Below are 27,412 nucleotides of genomic sequence, written 5' to 3'. Positions count from 1 at the left end.
ATGTCATGTGTAACATGTAGTTTCAACTAATGCTGTCTGTTGTCAGAGCACATAGGCAGGTAGGTAAGAAAAATTTGTTCAGAACACATCTGTATTTTGCTAAATTTATTTTTTTGAAAACAACTTTAACAGCAAAACATTGTGATAACTGACTTTTCCCCTAATCCACGACCCCTTCTTCCAAAACACTCTCATTTATGTTGAGAGGCTGTCCTTTTTCTGTTAGAATAAAGCAGTGCAACAAAACTCAGAACAATGTGATACAACAACCTTTAAACATCCTATCTAGGAAGTGGGGTTCACTTCTCAGCAACGGTGACTGGAAGCTATTCAAGAAGCCAAATTTCTCTCATATAAAAAGTACACCCAGCAATGCAAATTGTCAAAAATTTCTTTTAGAAGATGTGGAAGAGCAAAATGTAAACAAAACAAAGTTGTGACTCAGGGCCTGAGTGACACATTCACTATGTAGCTCTTCAGACAGAGGAACAACAACAAAGCAACCTTTCAGAGGGTGAAGCAACAAAAATGGGACTGTCTATGTCACCTAGCAGGGAGATTGACAGTCTTACTATTAATTAAAACTGGATACCTTGGCCCCTTCTCAGAAACTTCAACAGCAGTAGTAAGCCATTTCATTTCCCAGAGTCCTTCCCTAAACTGTGGGGCTGAACCCAATACTGCTTTTGTGTGGCTCTGCCTAGTTTTGTCAGAAAACTTTCCATGGTCCACAAGAACTGAAGGGATGATGTTCCTCTACAAAATTGGTGGAAATATGTGGGGTACTTAGGACATGTCTATGGCCTCCTCCCTACATTGAAAGGATCTTGTATTTCAGAAAGCACTTAAGAGAGTTTTCAAATCTGAAAATCTCATAGAAGTACTTTTGAAAATGTGCATTGTGGACTTATTTCAAGGGTCGGAGGCACAGAAGATGTAATGCTCACCTATTTAATTTGAAGTGAGCTTCACTCTTGGAGGCACAATCCAGCCCCACACATCTCGACAGTAGAGTGTAGTACTTGTTTAATTTTTTCCCATGGAAACCAGTGCAACATTCGTGATTCACTTTAGGTATATTGAAAGCCTTAAAAAGTCCCCATGGTGGGCAGGGGGAGATAGATTTGGGGAATAATTTGGCCAGACGCCGGGTAACTGATTTCAATGGCAGAATTTTAATCATACGGTTAACCTCTTCAAGAAAATCAATAGGAGATTTATTTTTTTAAAAGGTTCTTAACTCTGACTGGACCATGCTCTTGATGTCTTGGGGTGGGGTGGAAGGAATGTTCAATGACTGAAGTTGTGAGTCCAGAAAAGGGTCAACCAAGCTGTGCATTTGGCTGGGCTTGCCTCCCTCATTCATTCATGGTAGCTAATAGGCAGAGTGTTCCAAATGTGAGGTCCTGTTTCAGCGGTGGAGAGGTGTGTGCTGTCATTACAGCCATGCACAGAAAAACAAGCAGGACAAGATGTCACTGACCAGTTTTCAGCTTCACAATGAACGGAAAAAACTTTACAGTTACGGACAACACCAAGGAACATGCAAACACACCCAGAAAGACCTGGAAGGACAACTGTGAAAACTGAAAAAGCAAGAGTCCCAATGAACTTAAGCCTGATCACTGCCACAGCTCAAGGCATCTCTTAGAATGAAACATTGAAATGTGGAATTCTCTCGCTCATGCAGTAACGACAAGCGTGGTTCTTTGGAGAACAGGCGAGAAAGAGTTTTTCCTCCAGACTCCCAATGTTGGTTCAGTTTCACTTGAGGCACTAAGCAGTCATGTTGCTTTGGGCATTATCTCCAGTTTCCATTTAGCTGTTCTGCTCCTCTTTGCTTTCTTTCCTTTGAGGGCCGAGTTCAAATGCTGGGAAGCGGGAGTTCTGGGGGTCAATTATGTCGGAGAGGAAGTGGATAGCTCCTGCCATACCTGAAGTGGACAAATCCCAAATTCAAAAAAGCACAAAGACAGAAAGCCTGGATCCTTGGGCCATGATCTTATCCTGAGAGAGCTGCAAGGGATCCCCTGGAACAGCCTTGCATATTAAATACACATAAAACAGAAGTTACCAGTCCATAAGGGAAGGCAGGATCTGCCTGTTTATTACTTTCACAGTGCCTCCAAAGGGATTGCACCTGGCACACTTTATGGTTGGCCTCTGAGCACAGCTGCCAGGGTATCTGCTACAAGACGCACTACTGGCATCTACTCTCAGAAGGCTGCCACAGGGGATGTGAGCTCCAGGAAATGGGGAAGAGGCTGGCTTTTAGTGGTGGCGTAGCATGTTGTCTGAACTTTGTGGTTCAGCTCATGTATGTGCTCCCTGCTAACCACAAGGTCTAATCAGGGTTTGCCCTATGGATTACTGTTCATGGCTTGTCTAGGAGAGCTAAAGCACAAGCCCAGGTTCAGATGGCACACTAAGCCAAACCCTGACTTAACACAGCGGCAGAACCATTTCCTTTCCTGGCGTCCACAGGCTCATGCGCTCAGAGACGGATTGGCTTGGCAAATGAACCAGGCCAATATCAGCTTAAGTGACTTTACAGCCCAACTAAACCATGTAGCTTTGAAGTCAATCATATAACAATTTTATAATATACATGTTACTGAATACAGAATTCAACAATAAAAAATGTCTTGCCTTCAAACAGTGAATAGGGTCGGTCAGGAATACGACAGCCGTGTGCACCATAATCCAGACACCACTCTGCAAACTGGAGGAAATGAAGCAAATAGGGATGAAGAAATAATGACTAAAATATTGAAAACCAAAATAAATAAAGATGTCTATCCAATAGATATGAAATACTGTGGTGTGCAAGAAGTCAGTTGATTAAGAAAACTAACTTCAGCCCTAATAAAGTTTCTGATGAAATTTCAGGAAATTGCAAGTGCAGATTATCCAAAATCCAATCTGCAGTGATTAAGGTTTACAAAGAACTGACCCCCCCCTCTCTCTCATTGGTCACAGTGAAAGGAAGAGATATTATCTACTAAGTAGCAATGTAAGTCATGTGCTTACATTAGAAGGGAGCATAGTGCACTCAGTAGCCCTGAGCACGGAATAAATCCCACCAGCAGCCCTTTCCTGAAGTAGCTTGTCTTGTAAATAAATGTCTGTGCTTAATGTTGAAGCAGCTTCTTGTCCCTTCTTGTCTTGAGAGATAATGGAGGAGTGCACCGGGGTGGGGTGGGGGGTGGAGTCAAACCGATACGGAAGAGAAATGTTTTGTTGCAGCTGGGGCAGGTGAAGGTGTCTGGTTGTGCTGCTGCAGATGCACAAATGGTGCTTTGGATAAAGAGGGTAAACAAATCCCTTAGCAACTAATGTATTCACCATCTTTGTTCAAGAGGCTGTGTCACATTGGTAGCAACAACATTTTCCCGGCTTTCTACAGAAGTGCTGTCACTGCTCCAACAAAACCCACCTCACGGATGGCTCCTCCACTTAACAGCCACTAGGTCTTGGTCCAGGGATGGGGTTTTTCCATGAATCTGGGCAGAGACCGCCTCAACCCTGGAAGTCAGCTTCACTACCCTATCTCATAACTCTCCCGTAACAGCAAACTCAAGCCTGCCTACTGATGCAAACAGAATGGCAGCATCCATGCACAAAAGGGAGGTATCAGCAAACCGGTGTGTGTGTGTGTGTGTGTGTGTGTGTGTGTGGGTGTGTGTGTGTGTCAGAATTTTCAGAAAAACAGAACGTCCTTAGAAAATAAAACCCCCATCAACAATCATAGGTCACTGAGAAGCAAACTTGTTCAGTTTTGGCATAAAATGCCAAAGTAAATGGGAAAAAGCACGGCTGGAACCCTAAATGGGATGCCCCACCTTGAAACATTTCGTTTGAGGCCCCACTTGCTTTATGTAACGTGAGTTACGTGGACACTGTCTTTGTTCCCGAGTCCCTTCTCTTGTTCTTTCTGCTTTTTTCTGTTAGATTGCCGATAATTCTGCTGGGGACCCAGCTTATTCTTTAAACAGTTCTCAGTATAATTTTGAGACCCTAAACTAAATTATGCTGTTGTTGTTAAGAATCAGTGCTTTTTTCTGAGGGTACTCAAGGGTATGCTGTACCAGCACCTTTTAAAAAAAAATGTTAAAAGTGTGGCACATGATATAACAACTTCATGTTGCGTACCAGCACCTTTTTTCTTAAGAAAAAGAAAAAGAAAGGACTGAGAATAATTTGAAAGTTCCTCTTCTTTTGCAGTATTTAAACAACACCTTCTTTCAGTCATAAATAATCAAGAACACAGAAAGAAGAATAGAGTTATGAGTATTATCCAATTAAGGCTACAATCCTAACTCCACTTACCTGGGAGTAAGTCCCGCTGAACTCATACACATGTCTAAGATTGCACAGTGTATCAAGAGAAGCCAACATGGTGCTTTCTAAATGTTTCCTGGACTACAAGGCTCACAATCTCTGACCTTCTGGAGGGCACCCTGTCAGATGCTCCTGAACTAAGTCTTACGCTGGAGCAGGTCCAGTGAAATCAATGGGTTTTCTCTAAGTATAACTAGCATTGAGTATCACCCAGTATGTGCATCAGAAAATAAAATTAAGGCATACCTTGCAAGCTCGATAGAGGTACTTTTTATCCTGAGTGAGATGATAGAGGGATAAGAAGGAGTAGCCATTCCCAGCTGTCCCGTGGCAGATGCCATAGCCTTTCCTCAACAATCCTCTCTGCCAAATGACATCACTACATTCTATTGCGTCCTTCAAATATTTATCCTCTTTGAAAACCTGCAGAAATGTGAACACAAGTTTAGCCACAGCAATGAACTAAAAATACTATTTTTAATGACGGCCTTCTTGGTGGCTGCTCGCAAACTTTGAACCTCCCTCCCTAGAGAAGCTGGTCTGGCTCCCTCCTTGTCCTTCAGCCAGCAAATAAAGACCTTTTTGTTTCAGCAGGCTGTTGGAAACTGACTACAGTGGTGCCTCGCAAGACGAAAATAATCCGTTCCGCAAGTCTCTTCGTCTAGCGGTTTGTTCGTCTTGCAACCCTATTAGCGGATTAGCGCTATTAGCGGCTATTAAAGGCTTAGCGGCTAAAAGGCTATTAGAGGCTTAGAAAAAGGGGGGGAAAGCAAAAAAAAATCGGAACACTCGCAAGACATTTTCGTCTTGCGAAGCAAGCCCATAGGGAAATTCGTCTTGCGAAGCAGCTCAAAAACGGAAAACCCTTTCGTCTAGCGGGTTTTCCGTCTTGCGAGGCATTCGTCTTGCGGGGCACCACTGTATTTTTAATAAAAGGGCTGGTGCCTGCCATGTTGTTTCTGGGCTCCTGGGCAAGCAGAAGCATCCTAAGAGCTGCTTAGGGTCAAGCAACACATACTTTTAAATTTGAACAGGTGACACGCCACATACTACCATATTTTTCCATGTATTAGACGAGGTTTTTTGACTCAAAAATCATGTCAAAAAACTGAGGTCATCCAGTACACGGATAGTGGCATGGCGGGGGGAGAAGTGGCGTGCCCACCTGCCCGCCGGTTGCGCAACTTCCCCCGATGCCGCTGTGCGTGGGAAATGATATAGGGAGTGTTTCCTGCCCGCAGCTGCATGGGGGGAGAAGCTCAACAACTTTGGGCCATCTCCGCTCATTTTCTTAAAATTGAGTTGCTAAAAATCGGAGGGGTGTCCTTATACATCTTATAGATGGAAAAACACAGTAATTTTGAAACTTCCACAACTTCAAAAGCAGTTTGCCATATGGCATCAGGAAAGTACCTTGTGTTGCTATTAATATTTTTTCTCCTTAGAAATCCCCTTGGACTTACAGAACTAACAATTTTCTTAATGCATGCAGCACAGACATTCTGTCTTAAGAAGCAGTGTAGACAACATGCAACCATACTATGGGTTCCCATTGGAAACCTGGAAACTCAACTTTCAATTTTGAAGTACAGTAATACCTTGGTTCGCAAACACCGAAAACCCAGAAGCAAGCATTCCGGTTTTCAGATGTTTTTCGGAATCCAAACATCTGATGTGGCTGTCAGTTATTGTTTCCAGGGCGCCTGCACCAATCAGAAGCTGTGCCTTGGTTTTCGAACTTTTTGGAAGTCAGACTCCCAGAACGGATTAAGTTTGGCGCTTTTGTATTTGCTATTTATTTTGTGTTTTTGAGGCTTTTTCAGTTAATTTGTTTTTGTGACTGTGTGGAACCCAGTTCCTACTGAATGATTGTGTGATTGTGGAAATGGATAAAAGCCCCCCATCCAAACAATGACTATAATCAGTGCAGGTAAGATTTTTTTTTTTTAATACGGTCTTATTTATTTTATAGTACAGTACATTGATTATTGCTTTCATTCTATGGATCAATGGTCTCATTAGATAGTAAAACTCATGTTAAATTGCTGTTTTAGGGGTTGTTTTTAAAAGTCTGGAACGGATTACAGTGGTACGTCTGGTTACGTACTTAATTCGTTCTGGAGGTACGTTCTTAACCTGAAACCGTTCTTAACCTGAAGCACCACTTTAGTTAATGGGGCCTCCCGCTGCTGCCGCGCCGCCACCACATGATTTCTGTTCTCATCCTGAAGCAAAGTTCTTAACCCGAGGTAATATTTCTGAGTTAGTGGAGTCTGTAAGCTGAAGCGTATGTAACCCGAGGTACCACTGTAATCCGTTTTGGATTACTTTCTATGGGAAAGTGCACCTTGGTTTTGGAACAATTTGGTTTTGGAACGGACTTCCGGAACGGACTAAGTTTGAGAACCAAGGTACCACTGTATGCATTCTTCCGTGCCTCCAGATTGAGCTAAACAAGGACATACCTTATATGCTTGCATGAGCATGTGGATGACTCCTGGGGAACCATGGCACCAGTGCACCAGCCTGTCAGTCTCATTACTTAAAGATGATGGATAATTCCCAGATCGAAATTTTTTATGGCGCACATAGTCAATGCTTGGTTTCACCAGTTCTCTCAAAGTCTCTTGATCCACATTGCACACTGGCTAAAATATACAACAAACACACAGTATTTTTTTCAAAATAAAAAGCAGTAATTTTTTTCATATTACTACAAATCCATGCTGATGTGCATTCACATTGATGAATCTGGAAAATTATTTTACCCTTGTTTAACTGGATGCAGTGAAGGTGGGAGACAACTGTGGCTGTTATATACTTAGAAGTTGGCATCATATGTTACAAGGAGTTGCCAATAGAGAGTAACACAATTCACTTAGGCATCCTCTTTTTACCCTGCCACTAAGTCTTCTGAAATGCCCATTTGTGCATGTCCCATACCAAGAGATACATGAGCTTTCCCACTGATAGGGAACTTGTACATCTCACAATGGGAAATGGTTGTTAAAGTTATCAGAGAGAAAGTTGATATGTTGATTAGAGAAAAACTATTGCTGACATTTATTTAAACAATAGTTAGAGAATGCCTTTTGGACTTTTGTGTAAAAAGGAAAATAGATTAATCTGAGACATCTGGGTCAGGAAGACTGGGGAAATATTGCCTAACAGAAAGTAGATCAGTTGCATGAAAATATTCTAGAGTGAATATTTTGAATAGTTTCTTTTATGAAACTGACAAAAGAAAAAAAATGGAAATTCTATTTTTTTTCTCTTATTCTTTCTACTTTTTTTGTTTCCCTTTGGTGTTTTCTCTTTCTCTGTTTTTGTTTTTATTTAGTTTCTTTTATCTTATTGTATTATGAAAAAACTTTAACAACACCTTATATTATTTTTTATTTAAAAAAGATCATAGAATCATAGAATCATAGAGTTGGAATAGACCACAAGGGCCACAAGGGTCCAACCCCCTGCCAAGCAGGAAACACCATCAGAGCACTCCTGACATATGGTTGTCAAGCCTCTGCTTAAAGACCTCCAAAGGAGGAGACTCCACCACACTCCTTGGCAGCAAATTCCACTGTCAACACTGCAAATTCCACTGTCAACACAAAGATCAACACTGAGACCTCTGCTATTTAACTTGTTCAAAAACAATTGAGAATTAGGGGTGAGCAGTGAAGTTTGCCGATGCTAAATTGTTCAGGGTCATTCAAACAAGAAGAGATTGTGAAGAGCTCCAGAACAAGCTCTCCAACCTGAGTGAATGGGTAATAAAATGGCAAGTTCAATTCAACATAAACAATGTAAATAAGTGTAAACTGATGCCTGCTGGCCACTGTGAGAACAGGATCCAGGACGAGGTGGGCCACTGGCCTGATCCAGCAGCCGCTTCTTATCTTTTTAAGACAAGTTCCCTTCTTTCACTGTTGCCCTCAGGAGAGTCTCCTTCTCTCCCCACCCACCCAACCCCACCCCCCTTTTCCAAGCTGGCTCCTATCACCACGGTTATTAAAATAATTGATTTGGGTTAGCTGCCATAAAAGACTTATTCACATGCATGGAAGAACATTACCTGCATAAGCATATAGTAGATCCCAGACATGCCATGGGCTGCACCAACATATTGTTTTCTGTGCCACTGATACAATAATGGGCACCGTTCTGTCTTTCGTTCCTCTCTGGAAAAGTTTTTACCTGATTCAATGATGGAATCCACCACCTGATGCAGACAGATAGAATAACAGGCATTCCATTATTCTGAGAGAACATCTCACATCTGGCCGGTACACTCTGTAGCCAAAGCCGTAACAGTGGAGTTATGCAAGCCTAAAAATTTCACAAATTACTTTATGTGACCAGTGGGAATTGGTCTTGCAATAACCTTTTCAGAGACTACTCTGAACTTCTTGTTCCAGCCAGAAAAAATGAAAGAAATCAGGTGTGGAGAACTTTTGGTCCTCCAGCTATTCTTAAACTACAACTCCCATCCTCCCTGGCCACTGAATGCATAGGTTGCAATGGGTATTCAAGACTTCCTCCAGGTAGAATTTCTGTTACTACATTTCAAAAAGCAATGTGTTATTGCTAGTGAAAGGGACCCCAGCATGTGGAGCAACTGCATTAGTGGGAGCTGCTTGCAAAAGTGTCAGAGGTGTGTTTTTTCTACCCCTTAAATACTATTACTTCATTAGAGACCAAGCATGCCTGCTCTGCTGTACAACTGAAAAGCAGGAGCACTCAGTTATCTTGAGAGCCAGTGTGGTGTAGTGGTTAAGAGCGGTAGTCACGTAATCTGGGGAACCGGGTTCGTGTCTCCGCTCCTCCACATGCAGCTGCTGGGTGACCTTGGGCCAGTCACACTTCTCTGAAGTCTCTCAGCCCCACTCGCCTCACAGAGTGTTTGTTGTGGGGGAGGAAGGGAAAGGAGAATGTTAGCCGCTTTGAGACTCCTGAAGGGGAGTGAAAGGCGGGATATCAAATCCAAACTCCTCCTCTTCTTCTTCTTCTTCTTCTTCTTCTTCTTCTTCTTCTTCTTCTTCTTCTTCAGGGCTTATGCAATAATGGCTTCCATTAAGTGTGGATATAGGACCACTAGTCATGGATAAGTACAGGCACAAGTACAGACAGCAACCGTTTTAGGTGTGTCCAACATGTTTGTGACTGCAACCATGCACATCGTGCCAAACCCAGAAGTGACCCAAAAATGTCACAAAAAGGTGCGGAATGGGGTGGCCTTATGCGGACCCTGCTGATACGCACGCGGGTCCAGAATGTAACCTCCATGCAAATCGAGCACTGCCTGTATAGCACTAAGAAGAAAATGTAGGCTTTTAGAAAAGCATTATGTGGAAAGCCCCAAAGAAGGCAGGGAGTGGCTTGGGAAGGCAGGAGACAGTTCTGCAAGATTGAAACAACAAGTGGGAGATGTATGGAGATAGCTAAGTGCAGGCAAAAGGTGGGAACCATTACTAAAGGCACCATGAACCTCCAGTGATCTCTCCTCCCAAACAACCAACTCTGTTCAAAGCCAATGCCTGGAAAACAGCGCTTCTCTCTTACCTCCTTGATAGCAGACTGTGGCACAGCCTCGGGTCCAATTTCAGTATTCAGATAAAGCAAGGCATACAAGTAACCAGCTCTTCCATAAAGCAGCTCATCTGGAAGGTCAGAATCTGTGGCAAGGACCATTCTCTGGAGCTGCAAAAGTCTGGAATGAGAAAGAATTGGAGGGGAAACTGAAGGGTTCTTAGTCTTTCATCAGATCACACCCAAGTATGGGAAACTTGTAAATAGGCTGCCACAGTGAATAGGAACTGCCTCCAGGTGATCAGGCAAGTAAGCTTTCTGTACACAGAAAAGACTCTGCTCTCCTTTTTTGCAGGCTGTCAGTGTGTCACATGCAACTAACACAGCAGGTTGATGTAGCCAGGTGAGCTGGCAAAAACCACTGTGAGCTTGCAAAGCTAACTAAAGCTGAGGTAACTTAGGCTTTTCTAGGTCAAATAATTTGAGAAAGAGGCCAAAACAATTCCTCCAGAACACAAGAAGCCATTGGTTCATCTAGTTCAGTAGTGTCTCTCCAATATTTGAAAGAGATTTTTTTTGTCCAGTCCTATCTGGACTGGTGAAATAAAAAATCAACTGTGTAAGATTCAACGAGGCAGATCAACCTCTAGCCACTCAACACCACACATGCTTCCAACCTGCTCCCGACTATTATCCTCTCATTCTCTATATACAGCAGTGGCAGCATTTGAAACTCCCTAAGGACTAGGCATGTTCTGCAACTTGCCATGGTCCAATTGCAACCAGTTTTAGATGTATGGGCATGATGTCTTGCACCTAGGCCCCGTCCCCACTCAGCACATGAGTGCTCTCCTCCAATCCCCACCCGCACTCGGGGCGCAAGTGCTCTCCTGTCCATTGGTGGTGAGGGCAATGAGGGCTGCAAGCCCCGCCCCCACTCAGCGCTCCCCACCCCCGGAGGCAAGCCCCATCCTGGCGAGGGCTGGGGAGAGTGAGGCTCGCCCCCACCCGGCAGTCGATACCCTATAGCAGATAAAGACCCCATCACTTTTAACCACTGTGAAGCTCAAGAAACATCTGAAGTGGTAAGATGATTTAACGTGGGTTAAACATACTCATGTGCGATTCCTACTGCTTATCCTGAGACAACTCTGTGAACAGCCCCCCCAGGGGAAGTGGCATATTTCCTACTTTTTGCCTTCTCAAATGCTTCACACACATCAGTCAGATAGCACAACCATATCCTAACAGCCTGCCTTGTCCTCTAACCAGCCAATCTGTGAAATTCTACCTTCATCATAGCTTTTAAGGCTGTTGGGGGGAAGGATGCCATGGTGGAAACCAAGTACTACAAACATTATAGAAAGGGTTTTAATGGAGGAGAGGACAGAACCCAATGGCACCCCATAAGTGAAAGCCCAGGGGTCTGAACACCACTTTCTGGACATGACCCAGAAGGAAGGAGTGGAACCACTGTATAACAGTGCCTCCAGCTCCTCTAGACGGTCCAGAAGGATGTTATGGTCGATGGTATCAAAGGCCGTTAAGAGACCCAGCAGAACTAGGAAACAGCTCTCACCTTTGTCCCTACCCCACCGGAGATCATCAACCAGCGCGACCAAGGCAGTTTCAGTCCTATGGTGAGGACTGAATCCTGACTGGAAGGGATCTAAATGGTCCGCATCCTCCAGGCGTGCCTGGAGTTGTTCCGCAGCCATCCGCTCAATCACTTTGCCCAAGAATGGAAGATTTGAGACTGGGCAATAAGAGGAATTTTAAAAAGAACAAAAGGGGTGGGGGGAGCCAGGAAAGCAACCCCCCGTCATGTAAGTGAAAGGGAATATGCAGAGCTCTGATAGGCACGTCTTACCTTGGCGCTATCTTGCCCCACAAGATGGCACTGAAGTAAGACGTTTGAGTGCGAACTGTACACTCAAAGTGGTGTCTCTTCCATCACTTGTGTAGGCCTGTAATATGTGTTAGTTGTTGTGGTAGAAAGTTATATAGGGGGTGTAGGGAGAATCCAGAGCTTGACTGAAGAAGGGGCCCACAAAAGAATATCGATGAGGATGAGACCATATGAAAAATGAAGATAAGGTTTTAGCTGGAGTTCATTCATTTTCAGCTTTGTAATCTTGTAATACAAAAAAAAAGCAGCGCCTAGGCATTCTGTTATTGCACCCATAACCTAGTTTTCAGGCCTCATGTGGCACCTAGATTGTCTACCTGAGCTAACGCTGAGCACTGGAAACAGGTTATTTCCAGGCCGTCAAATGGAATTAATGAACTCCGCCCGCCCCCATGCTGTTAAGCAAATTTCAGCCTTCAGTCATCAAGGTAAGAGTAAATCGAGTTAGGAATATGTAGAAATGAAGCCATCTATCTGTCTTTCAAATTAGCAGCACCTATCCCTTAGGCACAGTGTAAACTGCTCCAAATCACTTCCATTTCAAAAGTGGCTTAAGATACACCAACCTAGAAGGGGGAAGGGAGCTGCTCAGAAAAAGGAGAGAGATAGCCAGCAGATCTGCTTTCTGGATGGCAGCCGCTTCCTAGGAAGTAAGCCCAACTGTTTCCAATGACATTTATTTTCAATTAAGCAAACGAGAATCTTAGTCTTAATCTCATTTTTATTCTCTGCTTCCCACTCCACAAAGCAGCCTGGTTGAAACAAAATCTGAAAAAAGCAGCACCCTGCCTTTTATTCTCAGCAGGGAAAGGAAGTTCCATTTAAAATGCAAACAGTCATATCAAAAAGCCCTGACAGAGATTAATCTTTCAGAGACTGTGGATTAGGAGGAGAGTGATGCAACTTCTAAATATAAACTGCAGTGCAATGGCTGTAGGCAGAGCAGAGCCCCCAAGAGCTCTGGGTACAGCAAGGGATGCTGGGGAAAAGCAAACAGGTAGGGCCAGGGCAAAGAATGCTAAAAGAAACCACTTGTGTGTTTATAACCTGCCAAAGGTCACTAGAGCCTTGTCCAAAATGGGAGGAAAAAGGCAGAGAAGTATCCCAGAAGCCTCTGGATCAAATGTTATTCTTTCTAGGGATGGAAGTATCAGAGGAAACCAAACCAAAATAAGCAAGACGGATCCTTTCTCATGCTACGGGGGTGGGTGGGGTGGAGATGGCATCTTCTTTTTGTAAAGATCCTCCGCCTGATTGCCCAGTAGTAAGTTCTCCTAGCTGCAGGGAACTGACTGAGTCCCTATATATAACCCTAGCATGGCAACTTGCTACTTTGCAGGTGCTTTGCCTTCTGCGAACTAAAGTGACCCTTCTCTCTCCTATACAGCTGCATCTGAAATTATTCATAGCAGCAAAAGGATGCTCTATGTGCAAAAAGATGCTTGCCATGAAGGGGTTGAACAATAGTGAGACTGCAGAAACCAGTATAACTTGCAGTTCACAGCTGAATTTGGGGGAATCACCTGAAGCATTCGTTTTACTGAGCTATTTCAATTGTTTTTGTTTGATTTGCTCATTGCAAACAGCTAAAAGTCCGTAAATTTTGATAATAAACCTGATTTGCAATGGGGGTGGAATAATTTCAATTGCAACTGTAGATGTATCAGGGATCAGGATAAACACTACTGCCTGATTCCTCATTTTCACACCAATTCCTGATTTCAGAGAGTTCTACTATAGCTAAGGTGGGATGCGGGTGGCGCTGTGGGTTAAACCACAGAGCCTAGGACTTGCCGATCAGAAAGTCAGCGGTTTGAATCCCCGCGATGAGGTGAGCTCCCGTTGCTTGGTCCCTGCTCCTGCCAACCCAGCAGTTCGAAAGCATGTCAAAGTGCAAGTAGATAAATAGGTACCGCTCCAGCGGGAAGGTAAACAGCATTTTCGTGCGCTGTTCTGGTTCACCACATGACCCAGAAGCTGTAAATAAAGCAAGATGAGCGCCGCAACCCCAGAGTCAGCCACGACTGGACCTAATGGTCAGGGGTCCCTTTACCTTTACCTTTTACTACTACTGCTACTAATAATAATAACACTTGATGAGGAAAAGTATTGTAGAATGAATAGACTGATTTATTATTTCAGCACCAGGCAAAGACCTTTTATTTCCTTTGGCTTTTAAACTTTTAACACCTGGAATGCTTTTATGCTGGTTTGATAGCTACTATTTTAATTCTCTGATTTGCTATATTGCTAGGGCGGCTAACTGGCAGCAGCACATTAAGAGTCTTTCTTTGGAGGCTGAGATATCCATAAGAAAAACCAACTTAATCCTCTCCAGCTCCTTCGTCTGGTCTCCCAAGGAGGGGATTTGCTCTGCTGTTACTGACCCATTGAAGAATGCTTCGCCTATCTCTAAGCATTTGTCCCCAGCCCATCTCAGGTACTCACTTGGTCACACATTCCTTGGACTCAGTGTCATTCTTCAGCTTGTGGTACACCACTGCTCCCACTGCCAAGGGTCCAGCATCACCACAGAGGAAAGTAACCCTTCTTCCATTCAGATTGCGTAGGATCCTCTTCACATAATCCAGGGATCGCAGTAGATGACTTTGTTCTTGCGTCACACGGTACAGCTGAAGGTACAAAAGGGCTATCCCTGGAATCACCAGAAAGAAGAAAAATTAAATGGACTTATTCCCTCTCCTTTGCTGACCCATAGTGTCACAATAGTCCTTAAAAAAAAATGACGACAGGACTTTTTATACCTTCTTGAAACCAGGACTCACCTTTAGCAACCAAGTACAAGATGGGTCTCACTCTCCTTTTTTGCCTCTTCTTTTCTCTTCCCACCCTTCTCTTCTTAAATCAAAGCCCAGAGAAATAGAAAATGATGCCTCTACAGCCCACCTTGAGCACAGCCTGCTACTTGTGGTCTTGATTCACCAGGGAAAGACTAACCTGATCCGACTTATGCTGGCCACTAGACAAACCTTAATTATGGGATGAAATAATACTGCATAACTCCCATTAAAGACACATGGGATCATCCTGAGCAGTGAGATGCAAGTGCCGCTGAATTCAGATAAGTAACTTAAATGAGGTGGGTGTCAGGAGGGAGGGTGCCAACCAGGTCTGACCATTTATTTATTTCTATGTTTTGTATTCTGCCCCTAATCACAGAGCGATATCAGCAAGAGTCACAATTGTTAAAATACTACCGTATTTTTTGCTCTATAAGACTCACTTTTTCCCTCCTAAAAAGTAAGGGGAAATGTGTGTGCGTCTTATTGAGCGAATGCAGGCTGCACAGCTATCCCAGAAGCCAGAACATCAAGAGGGATTGCTGCTTTCACTGCACAGTGATCCCTCTTGCTGTTCTGGATTCTGAGATTCAGAATATTTTCTTTCTTGTTTTCCTCCTCCAAAAGCTAGGTGCGTCTTGTGGTCTGGTGCGTCTTATAGAGCGAAAAATACGGTACATGAAAACCATCATATATATTAGATGAATCAAATAGTTCAGAGTGTTCAACTAATACACTTGATCAAATCACAATTCTGTCAATCCCAACTACAAAGGCCGACAACCCCTCAAACCCAGACAGAATGCAGACTGTTCTCCTGGCAAGGGAGATGGATAGCAACCAACCACCACCTGCTCCTCTGACCTGAATTGGTGCTGCACCTGGGCAGACACAGCTGGGTTAGCACAGACCACTGCGCTCATCTGCTCATGTCTCAGTTATACACCCAAAGTTTCCTCCCTCATCTACAATCAAATCATGGAAAATATTTTTTCCTGGCCAGACCTGGCATTTCAACACCCCCCCCCCCCGATGGTTGGCTGACCATCAACCCCAGATTCTGGAATATAGCAGGTGGAGCAGAATGAACAAGCGCTTTGATTTAGCTCTTCCCCTCCCCTCCTTGCCTCTCCTCTTCCTCCTCTTCCTTGGTTGAGATACATCATTCCCTTTTTTAGTCAGAGTCATTTTTCCTTCCGGTCTACCTTCCAAGAGCCATTTGCCAGTCGTTGGTGGAGCCAGAGGCAAAAGTGGGTAGAGCAGCAATGTAAATTTTACAATTATACAGTAGGCTAAGTAAAGGGACCCCTGACCGTTAGGTCCAGTCGCGGACGACTCTGAGGTTGCGGCGCTCATCTCGCTTTATTGGCCGAGGGAGCTGGCATACAGTTTACGGGTCATGTGGCCAGCATGACTAAGCCGCTTCTGGCGAACCAGAGCAGCGCATGGAAACGCTGTTTACCTTCCCACTGGAGCGGTACCTATTTATCTACTTGCACTTTGACGTGCTTTCGAACTGCTAGGTTGGCAGGAGCAGGGGCCGAGCAATGGGAGCTCACCCCGTCGCGGGGATTCGAACCGCCGACCTTCCGATCGGCAAGCCCTAGGCTCTGTGGTTTAACCCACAGCGCCACCCACACAGTAGGCTAGCTTCTAGAAATAAGCCCCACCCCTCCATCCTGCATCTAGAGTCTAGACAAGCAAGAGGCATTATCAGAATTCAAGCAAGACAGATTCCAGACAGGCAAACACACTTTGGATGTGAAGGAGAGCCAGTGAGGGATGTAACCTGGAAAAGGTTCAGGGGGCCAGACACAGATACAGTGAGGGATTTCTGCCCCTGCCCACGTTTCACCCCCAGCCTGGTAAAACAGAGTCTAATAAGCAAAATATATTGTATGACATTGTGAACTTTGAATGATTTATATAACAATCTCAATGTCCACCCCTCTTTCTCACCCTTTGAAGATCACAGTGGTACCCTGCTTCTCAAATGCCTTGGTACTCAAACAACTACAAACCTGGAAGTAAGTGTTCTGGTTTGCGAACATTTTTTGGAAGCCGAACGTGCTCCATTTTGAGTGCCACACTTCTGTTTTGAGTGTTACGCTGAGGTCTGTCTGTTTTTGCTATTTATTTTGCGTTTTTGTGGCTCTTTTTTTTGTTTTTGTAACTGTGTGGAACCCAGTTCAGCTACTGATTGATTGTGTGACTGAAGTACATTGTTTATTGATTTCATTTTATGGATCAATGGTCTCGTTAGATAGTAAAATTCCTGTTTAATTACTGTTTTAGGGCTTGTTTTTAAAAGGCTGGAATGGATTAATCCATTTTGCATTACTTTTTATGGGAAAGCACACCTTGGTTTTGGTATGCTTTGGTTTTGGAATGGACTTCTGGGATGGATTAAGTTTGGGAACCAAGGTACCACTGTACTTCAATAATAATTGTTTTGCATCTTGTATAATAGAAGAAATGCAGCAGAGGTGAATACTGAATCTTGCTGAATTACATTATCTCTGCTGGGGGAAAATGAAAACTTTTTTCTTAGGATTAAATTAGAGGGTTGCATGATATGAGCCTGAGTGTTGGATCTTGACCAGAGGAACGGGTTCAAATCCTCATTCTGCTATGAAGCTCACTAGAGTAGTCTCCCTCTTATCTTATACAATCTTATAAGATCGTTGTGACTATATTGGATAACCATATATGTCACTATGAGCTTCTTCTAAGGAAAGGCAGGAAAAAATGTGTGGGAAAAATAAAACATATACAGCTGTTTTTATATTTAACAAACACAAAAACAGTTCTAAAACTTATTTTTCTGTCGTATTTAAGCATTTCTGAATAAAGCCCAAGCCATTCTCCATGGAACTGATATTACTCATCCATCTGTATTGCTATTTTAAGTGGAAGGTTGATTTGTTTTAATTGCCCTACTGTGAATTAGCAATTAATTCTGTCAATCCCAGTGTCAGAATTCTGTTCTGCTTCTAAAGAAACAGCAAGTGAGAGGCGGCATTAAAAAAAACAACCTTTTAGGTTTTTAAAACAAACCAATGACAAATGTCACCTTTTTGTCATTTCTCCTCCTACAGAACCATCTGCCCAGAACATTCTGAATCCTTCCAAGAGCCATTAAGAAGAAAAGAGGAAAAATACTGAACTCCCATTTCCAGAACTGAATGTGGGCCAACAATCCTCTTTCATATTTAATTCTTCTTAGCAACAAAGCTGGAAGGAACCTGGGGAGCATGCGGTGCAAACATCTATTATAGAATAGGATAACGAATGTATCAGTTGAAGTCCACCTTGATTGCAATATGCCATAAGCACAGAATTAGAATGAAGAAGTATCCACATCTATGTACACTTAGTGCAAATTAACAAATTTTGCACACAGACAGTACAAATTCACTGACCCCCCCCCAAAAAAGCTGTGTTCTGCAACCTGAATAACTATACAAATTAAGCAAATCTGCATCATCTACTTTGCATATTTCATGATGGCTATTTTTACAATTCTGAGTTATTTATTCCAGTTTGTACATCATGGGGAGGAATAATGAGCTATGCAGAGCACCAAAATCCTGGACCACTGTACATCTTATTCAACCACCATCTAGCTCCTGAGATTTTAGTAGCCACATACTCTACCCAGAGAGGGTTTGCCTGGCAGGCAAAAACTTTCCTCTATAACCAGGTCTTTAGCTTTACAAGTGGGCAGCATGTTTGTTTAACATATTTCTTTCTCCTCTTGGTTTTAATGGATCTACAGTGGTGCCCCACAAGACAAATGCCTCGCAAGACGGAATACCCGCTAGACGAAAGGGTTTTCCGTTTTGGAGGTGCTTCGCAAAACGAATCTCCTATGGGCTTGCTTCGCAAGACGAAAATGTCTTGCGAGTTCCTGCGGGTTTTTTTCCCTTCCCCCCTTTTTCTAAACCGCTAAGCTGCTTATCAGCTGATCCGATAAGCCGCTAAAAGCCGCTAATAGCGCTAATCCGTCAATGGGCTTGCTTCGCAAGACGAAAAAACCGCTAGACGAAGAGAATCACAGAACGGATTCTTTTCGTCTTGCGAGGCACCACTGTATATGTGATTTTTTGCCTGTTTGTATGGTTGGCTGTAAGTCACATTGGGTTGCTCTGGGCAAGATAAAGCGACTAACACATTCAATAAATTAAAAAAAATGTTGCTGCCATATGGACTACAAACTTGCATTTTCAAAAAATAAAAATATGAAAGCAAGAATTAATAGGAGATTGAATTCTATGCCCAATATAGCATTCTGTTCTTTAGATTACAAAATAGTGACATACACACTGCCTAATTAAAAGGCTCAATCCACCAATCATCTCATCCAAATGCGTCAATCCACCAGTCAACCCTTTCAACCCCCCCATAAGCATACAAATAATTGTAGAAAGTGTTGGGTAAATTGAAAACTACAAGTGGCACCAGACCAGACCACACACTTCACAGCAGCAGGCCAGGCTATGCTCAAAACAGTAGTAATTGGGGGGGGGGGGGTTATTTTAAGAATTTGGAAAACAGGATTAATAGTTTTCTTAGGTAACCAAGGAAGAGCTTTCCTGGCTGACTAATTGTTAATGGCTCTAAGTGGGAAAGTAAGCAGGAAGAAACCTGTAGCAACATGGTCTTCACTTTCTACCTCCAGAGAGCAACTGGGTTGAAAGTGGGAGTATATGCCAGCCCTATAATGCTGTCAAACATTCTGAATGTGGTTTCATGGAAAAGCAGACTAAAATGTTATGAATATACTTATCAATGGAATATAAATGGAAACGAAGCCTGAACCTAGAACCCAGCACTAAGTAAGCTGTTGTATCTGTGAGGATCTTAACAATTCAACTCCAAAAGTAATTCCATGAACTTTGTCAAGAAGTTTGGGTACCTCACCTGTCCAGCCAGTATATGCAGAGCAGTCATGAGGATCTGCAGTCTTCAGCCCTTCTTCCATTTGCTGCAGCAGATCCTTAATTTTAGTTGTGATCCTTTTACTGAAATAAGGGCAGATCTGTAGGGGGGGGGAAAGATCATTTAAAAACCAACAAAAATCCTAAACAGCTAATTAAGGCTGTTCAACACACGTTTGTGCATAAACAGGGCCACCTCAAGCTATTTTGCTCACCTACAGGAAACTACAACTCTTCCTAGATGCTGAGCATGGTGTGCATGCAGGTATGCATGTGCTTCCTCTTTATGAGTTATCCTGACTGGCGCCTATTTCCCTTCTTCTATTGGGAGAATAGAGAGAGAACTTCTCTAGAGCAGTGGGGCCAACCATTTTTGGCCTGGGAGCCTCATTTGCCCTGGCCAACCCTCTGGTAGTTACAGGTCACGCATGGGTGTGGCCACTACCACCCCCATCTCCCACCTCGGATCTGCCCCTACTCCCCACTCATGAAATGATTTGATTGTGGAAGGGCAATTTAATAATTTAAATCCCCATCAGGGTACCAGACTGGACAGAGGTTTAAGCCTTTCCACCCATCCTAGTGCTGGGTCTACTTTGGTTATGGGGAGGTGAAGAGAGAGTGCAGGTCCCCTGGACCAATTGTTTACCTCTCTCTTGCAAAATGAGGAGGTAACGGGGCTGCAGTTGGGAAAACAGGGGAAGGCACAGTTGCCTCCACACAATCATAGGCCATGCTGCCCCAAAGCTGTTAACCATTGCTCTTCCTAAATGTAAGCCAGGTGCCTGTAAAATGCTACTGATGTAGGCAAGTGAGCTGGGTCAGCTGCGGATTAATTAAAATCAAGCAGAAATATTCTGGTTTGTGTGGAGTCAAGTTCTAAAATTTCACCAAATACTAGCTTCATTTGGTTATATATCAGGTTTTAATAGAAGATCATTCAATCAGCAAGAAGAGTAAAGAGTGACTGAAATGAAATTCCATCACAAGACTGGGGAAGCTCACAAAGAACCCATTTTCATTCATACAGAACTAATCATAACTTCACTTGCATAATTATGTCATTAGGGTGGACGTTGGCAAGATGTCTAATAAGGAAGTTAGGTATGGAATGATGTAGGAAAATTAAAAGCCTTCTTTTTAACAAAACACAATTAACCAGGTTAATTCACATTGTACAGTTGTCTCAGTGATGAATATTGGCCCACAGATGTTCTAGCCATGAGAAGTTTTACTAGCCAGACTACTGCTATATATTTGTTAAGTCATCTATGGACTCAAGAGACAAAGAACAAACTATGTTCCATTTTGGAAGAGCTTCCCTGATCAAGAAGCCCATTATCAGAAAATGGACTATTCTATGCGCTACACCTAAATTATTGTTACAGCACATAAAAACAAGCAAATCAACAAATAACAACCCCACCCATAACCAAAAAAACAGTAATTCCATATAACACATTACTGAGAGGACACCAAAAAAGAATGCATCAATTTTAAAAGCACAGGTTCAAAAGTCATGTGTTCCGCAACCAATAGAATTATTGTCATCATCACAAGCACAACTGATTTATTATTCACCTTCTAAATTTACACTTAAGATAATCAAAACACACATATACAAACACACACAAATAAGACAAGGATAAAACCCCAACAAGTGGACATTTTTGGGAAAGACCCATTTCTCCAGCTGGGAATGCCTGTCAGAACAAATTTATCTTCAACTGTTTCCGGAAACTGCAAGGAAATGGCTCTAGATGCAGTTCTGCAGGGATATTCTTGTGGCCATCACCAATGAGTTGCAGGATTCATCCATTTTGACCATCAATAGATAGCCCTGATGACACCAGAGTGGAGAGTCAGTGTGTCACTGTTGCAAGAGGAATTCATGCATAGCCATGAAGCACCACGGATGCTTTTCAGCCAGTTACTGTTTCTCAGTTCAATCTACCCCACTGGCTTGTAATGGATAGGATGGAGTAACCCTAAATAACACTGCCTGAACTTCACAGCGCAAGGATAGTACTGTACACAGACACAATACATAAATAAATACTGCTAGAAACAATACACAAAATTATTTATCTGATCTGCCAATCAATGGCATAAAGATGTTCCACAAGACAGTGAAGAGTTCCTGTTGTGAAAGTTTATAAACTGTTACGCATAAAGTATGATGCCATTTAAACCACACCACGTGATTTATCAAAAAGGTAACTCTAAATACGTTTCCCGTAAATGTGAATTACAAGCAAGTCTCAAGTGGCCACAAAGCAGCCAAACATCACTAAATCATCTGAAGACGCCCTCATTAACTATTCCCACTAACTGGCAATGCTTGCCATTAAATATGATTAGGCTTCAGTTGGCTCCAGGGAATCAAAGTCTAAAATAAACCTTAATTACATGGAGTGTGCAATGCAAACACGACAGGACACATACAAACAATTAGTTAGGGTTTAGACTTCATTAATTAATTAGACCTAAGTCTGCGAAGTCCATTCTGTTGCTTGTTTGGGGTTTTTTTGGAGGGGCGGCGGAATCATCAGGGTTTGAAGGCAGCTCTTGATTATGCTCTTCAGTCACCTATCAAAACATTGTGACTCAATTTGAGGCTGTCAAAACATTATGATCCTGTGCTGCTCTAGTGATGTGATTATGTCAAGCAATGGCTTCAGATACAGGGAAGAGCAGCATTTCTCATGCATGCCATTGGATGACTGGCTTGCTTATCCAACTATGTGCAGCTGGAGTAAGGCAATGACAGATTGAGTGCCAAGCCAACAACATCTGGGGACCCAAGGTTGAGAAAGGCTGTCATAGGCAACGGCCTCACAGCTGAGCCAAAATGTACGGCACTGTGACAAATGCATGGTGCTCTCTGTGTCTCCTAAGCTCACCAGTAGCATTCAAAATTGAGCTTTAATATCTCCTTCAATAAAAACCTGCGCACCTCCCTGTGACCAAAAATGCTCGTCATATCCCTTCCAAAACCACTCCAAGCACTTGAACCTTGAACAGAAACTTCAAGAACCTAGGCAAGGGTAGCTACAAGTTTCAAGGGAGCCTTTTCCCAAATGACCTCCACTGAGTTGCCTCAACTGGTGCAGTGACAGGTGGCAGCAGCTGCACTGTTTCTTTGCTCCACTATAGTAACACCGCATGCAAGAGACAATTTAAATGGCTCAGGAAAGGTGTCAGCACAGTGGTAGGTCCTGCCAAGAGGCCAGGGTCCCAACAGCTTCCCCACCTACACCCGAGAAGTTGTTAGGGGGGTTAGTTGTTATTTCAAGTATTTAGTTTTCTTTTCTTTTCTTCTGCCACCCCAAAATTAGTTTCAGATTAAGACCTGCAGAATTTGTCATCTAACCAAGGAGTCCAAGCAGGTACTGCGGTCTGTTTAAAAACCCCAAGGCAGCAGCCATAATCTGGAGGTTTAGAGGCCTTGGTGTGGCCAGAGGTGTGTTTGGGCTGGCAGGTTACAGGTTCTGCAAGCCTTCCAGAACTAGAAACAGTTGGCAAGAGTCTTTCTTGTAAAACATTCTTCCTTACTGTAAATGAGAAAGACTAAGGCCCTGTACACACTAGCGTATAAATGGGCACATACACAGCACATAATTTATTTCGCCCTGTACACTTTTTTGCACACACAAGCACTTTCAGACAAACTGCCTCTCTCTCTCAAGTGTTTCCCAACCACAACGTGGGCAGTGCTTGATGGGATGTACTTGCAGTGTGTTGCTGTCCCTTCCAACTATATTACTACTTCAAGAACCCAGAGGTTCACTGCAGTGATCTGCGCAGGTATTTGTTTACCTGTGTGTGAGACCAGTATTTTTTAAAAAAATAAATTTCTGATATATACCAGACTTGCACAGAACAGGTTTTAAAAATGTGTGTGCTGCACCCACTAAGGAGCACTTCACCAATGAAACATGCAATGATGCTTACACAAAGCATAAAGTTAAAAGTTCATCCTTCTCATTATGATTATTTTTAATGTTATTCTTAATTTTTATTCTAATATCCTTCTTTATCTTAATTTTCTGTGTGTAATGTGAATGTTACCATTGTTGATTTTAATAATTGTAATTTCAAGTTTCAAAGTGTCTTATTTAACATCTTTCTTTACTATGTTGTAGAATGTAGGTAAAAATAAAGATACATAAAAGCATGCAAATTTGTCACTGCAGCTTTCTGCTTGTTCGCTTAAAGAAGGTATATTTCCAGGGGGACACAGAGTACTTTTTTATTTGGTAGGCCAAATAAGTTTGGGAGCCTCTGTTCTAGAGCACCGCCTGTTGCCAACATGCGGCACTTTTAGCTATTGTTTGGGGGAAAGAATATAGCACCACTGGAAAATTTAGCTGGCTTTGAGCAACTTACACCACCTGAGGTCACTTTCACAACTATTTGGCTACAATCCCATGCTCCAGGGGTTGCTTGCATGGCTGTAGCTGGGGTATTGAAAGTACTCCATTATCTGAGGTTTCCCCCCTCAGCAGAAACCTCCCCCCCCCATGTCCTATTCAAGGGACAGGTATTTTTACCTATGATTTCCCAAGAAGAGCTGAACAACTTTGATTTCCTTAAAAAAGCTCCTCCTCCCTCTTAACAAAAATCCTGGCTATGCCCATGGTTGCTACAGCTTTCACCAGTGACCCTGGGGAGGTGCTCCAGACTCTGAGCTTTCTTTTTAAAAAAGAAGTCCGTCTCAGCCTTCCTAGAAAGGAAGTTATGGGGCAAAATGTGCTGGTAACTTTTTTTCTTTGTATAGCGTTTATTTGAATAGTAATTTAGCAATCCTTGTCGCCGTTCACATCACCATCATCTGATTTTGCCTCAAATTGAACGATATTTGTAGAGACCAACACAATTTCATCTTGGTATTAAGACACTGAATTAGGACTAAAAAGACTTTCAAGCACTACAGCCAACCAGGCCACATTTGCCTATGATTTCGCAGATGTAAAACCACATTACCACTTCAGTAGCCACCAAGCTGTTCCTTACAGCTTCCTTGATGAAATAAAAAAATTCCTTCCTGTAGCACCTTAAAGACCAACTAAGTTAGTTCTTGGTATAAGCTTTCGTGTGCATGCACACTTCTTCAGATACACAGGGTGTATCTGAAGAAGTGTGCATGCACACGAAAGCTTATACCAAGAACTAACTTAGCTGGTCTTTAAGGTGCTACAGGAAGGAATTTTTTTATTTTGACTATGGCAGACCAACACGGCTACCCATCTGTAACAGCTTCCTTGATGGTTAGCGGCCAGATTGCCAGGTCGTCAGCAATCCTTTCATGCCATCCATAGCCTTAGGAATTTCAGCAGGAGTTGGGGGAACCAATTCAACTTTAGCATAGTACCAAAATGTGGCCAGGTGAAGCTTTGAGTAAGTGGTAGCAGCAAAAATGAGCTTGGGCCCTTTGGTGGTGACAGCATCACCAGCTTCTGTGCAGCCTGTGCCATCCTGAGAGTGAACGGCAGCTGGAGGAAGACTGGAGACAAGGAACAGTGGGCAAGCCATGCTGGTAACTTCCAAGTGATTTCTGTGAAATGAGAGTGTGTGCTATCTTGTACATTTTCCTTTCTATTGAGGAATGCTCCCTCTTAGAATCATAGAATTGTAGAGTTGGAAGGACCCCGAGGATCACCTAGTCAAACGCCCTGGAATGCAGGAAACTTTTGCCCAACGTGGGGCTCAAACCCACAACCCTGAGGTTTAAGAGTCTCATGTTCTACCACCTAAGCTATTCCAGATGCAACAGCATCACTGCATGTGTGCATGTAGTATCGTGTGATCATAGTTTCAGTGATCTATACACGTATTTATAAATACTTATGGTTGCCCGCTATTGCTGAGGTTGAGGTTTGTGGTGTCCAATTAAGAATTGCTATTAAAAATGTGACAAGGTGTTACTGATATGAATTGTGTATTAGTTCATGAGTTTCGAAAAAATGAATATGAAGTGCTGTTGCATTGCCCCATGGCAATTAGCCATTCTGTTTTTGCACCTGCAACTCAGGTTCCAGGAGCCAAGTGGTGAATAATTTTCTATCCCAGTCTCTTAACACTGGTAATCATAACAGAAAAACCCAACCCGTAACACACATTGGGTGCATATATGCTACCTATCACCATGTGTTCAAACGCAACCTAAAACACAGCACTGTGGAGGAACAGCCTCCCTGCCTAACTTTGTCAACCCAGCAGGAATTGCTTCTGAGCAGACATGTGTAGGGAGTCCCACAGCGAGTGAGCAGTTATATTTGCACCCAGCTCCTGAAATACTACAGAATGAATACTTATTACCATATTGTTGCAACCCTTCCCAATTCTACATGTCACCATATTCTTCCTTCGAGTCTCAAATTTAACAAGCCTGTGACTGGGTGGATACAAGTCAGGCTGTGGGCAAGAGCCTCACTTGACACGATGCTCCTCCATACAAATTTATTATTTTCTATGTATTAAATCTGTATACCGCCCTTCATTCAAAGATCTCAGTGCTATTCACAGTATACAAATACGGAATAAAAACCACAAAGTACAAACAAGAACGAAGCAGAGCAAATCAATAACACCCCCCCCCCAGCACATTTAAAAGAAAAATGCAAAAAGCCAGCTTCCATTCAGAGACGCGGCTGGGCTAGTTTTCTGCGTGAGGCCACTGCTTTCCACGGAGACCCTCTCAGCCCCCCGAGGCCCGCGGAGGCAGCGGGCGAAGCGAGGGCGGCGCAGCCCCCCAAGTCCGTACTAAGCCGGCCCGCTTCCTCACGGGGCAGCCGCCAAAGGGGCACGAAAGACCCACAAACTCGGCAGCCTTTCGTGAAACTCCTCAGGACGGAGCGCGGCGACCCCAAAAGCTCCGCCACTTTCCTCCGGCAGACGCTTCGCCACTTCCGTGAGGGAAAAAGGCTTCGAGGCCCAGAAGAGCCGCGGAGGGGGAGGGGAAAGGCGAGGCGAGGAGTTGGGGGCGGGGGGGGGAGGCAAATCAATATGCAATAGTAATAATAGTAGTAATAGTAATAATAATAATAATGATAATAGGTTAGGCGGGCAATTATTTTGCTTTCACTCTGGACCCGTCTCTTTATTTACACGTGGCCGTTTCCCTTGCGTAGCCTTCAGGGAAGACGACGTTGCCCCGAGGGCCCCCCCCCGCCTCACCTTGCCGTCGGCGTCGAAGAGCGGGGGGTCTCCGTCGCCGCCGGGCGAGGGCGGGCGGGCGCGCTTCCCCTCGGAGCCGCTGGGCGAGGGCGGGGCGGCGCTGGCCGAGGAGGCGGCGGGGGCCCCGTGGGGCTGGAAGTCCGGGAAAGGGTTGGCGAAGGCCCGCTCCTCCATCTCCGCCTCGCCGCCCAGCTGCACCTTCAGCCTCTTGGACATGCCCTCGCCCATCGCGGGGATGCGCCGCCCCGCCGCCCCCGCGCGCGACCCCGCGGGAGGAGGAGGCGCCAGAGAGGAGGGCGGGAGCGGGGCTCCGCAGGTGGGGCCGGGCGGGGGTCTCAGGGCAGGGGCGCGCCCCCCGCCATGGCTGCTCCTCCCGGCGCGGCTTCCGCGGAAGGAGGGCGAGGGCCGCAAGCTCCCCCTCCGGATCAGTCCTTCAGGGAAAGGCCGGCGGGCTTCCTCATCTCGCCTCTCTCCCCACCAGCCAGAGCGATCAGGCCGCCGCCGCCATGCAGCCCCGAGGCAGCCCAGCGAGGGTTGTCCGCCCGCCGCGGGGGCTGGGGGGCTCCAGCTGCATCCTCCTCCTCAGAGCAGGAGCATCAGGACCATCAGGGGGAAGGAGAAGACCAGGCAGTAGAGCAGCAGCTCCTGGGGGAGGGAGCGGCGGCCCCTGCGGCCCCTCGGAGTCATCGGGAGAGAGGGGCGAGGAGAGGGGG

The 27,412-nt window shown here is 44.2% G+C and overlaps 1 protein-coding gene, 2 long non-coding RNA genes and 1 pseudogene across 4 annotated transcripts in view; 2 read left to right on the top strand and 2 right to left on the bottom strand.

The window, feature by feature from the left end:
- LOC308570432 overlaps positions 1 to 27,412 on the top strand; it is a 175,216-nt gene that overhangs the window by 92,331 nt on the left and 55,473 nt on the right. The window lies entirely within an intron of this gene.
- LANCL2 (LanC like glutathione S-transferase 2) lies at positions 93 to 26,958 on the bottom strand. Its single transcript, XM_081165184.1, has 9 exons — positions 26,700 to 26,958; positions 19,504 to 19,621; positions 14,228 to 14,435; positions 9,904 to 10,051; positions 8,417 to 8,563; positions 6,807 to 6,989; positions 4,588 to 4,764; positions 2,650 to 2,722; positions 93 to 1,934 (listed from the first exon to the last, which is right to left on the bottom strand). The coding sequence occupies exons 1-9, from the start codon at positions 26,925 to 26,927 to the stop codon at positions 1,819 to 1,821; spliced, it is 1,398 nt and encodes a 465-aa protein (XP_081021310.1). The 5' UTR covers positions 26,928 to 26,958; the 3' UTR covers positions 93 to 1,818.
- On the top strand, positions 5,263 to 6,268 carry LOC308570442. Its single transcript, XR_014001188.1, has 2 exons — positions 5,263 to 5,343; positions 5,376 to 6,268. It is a non-coding gene; the product is annotated as an uncharacterized lncRNA (long non-coding RNA).
- On the bottom strand, positions 24,225 to 26,333 carry LOC308569443 (ATP synthase subunit g, mitochondrial pseudogene; annotated as a pseudogene). The gene is made up of 2 exons: positions 24,800 to 26,333; positions 24,225 to 24,538 (listed from the first exon to the last, which is right to left on the bottom strand). The product of its transcript is annotated as an ATP synthase subunit g, mitochondrial pseudogene (transcript).

This window comes from Podarcis bocagei (assembly GCF_964188305.1).
Source record: "Podarcis bocagei genome assembly, chromosome: 12".
In the NCBI taxonomy this organism is placed as follows: domain Eukaryota; kingdom Metazoa; phylum Chordata; class Lepidosauria; order Squamata; family Lacertidae; genus Podarcis; species Podarcis bocagei.
Note: the sequence above shows the minus strand (reverse complement) of the source record. Positions and strands in the feature narration are given on the sequence as shown.

Excerpts from the sequence above, each read along its gene's own strand:
- LANCL2 (XM_081165184.1), bottom strand. The coding sequence starts at position 26,927 with ATGGGCGAGGGCATGTCCAAGAGGCTGAAGGTGCAGCTGGGCGGCGAG. Across the intron at positions 4,765-6,806 it reads TGCTCATGCAAGCATATAAG|GTTTTCAAAGAGGATAAATA; the intron begins GTATGTCCTTGT and ends ACATTTCTGCAG. Across the intron at positions 1,935-2,649 it reads ACCCTATTCACTGTTTGAAG|GTATGGCAGGAGCTATCCAC; the intron begins GCAAGACATTTT and ends TGTCCACTTCAG.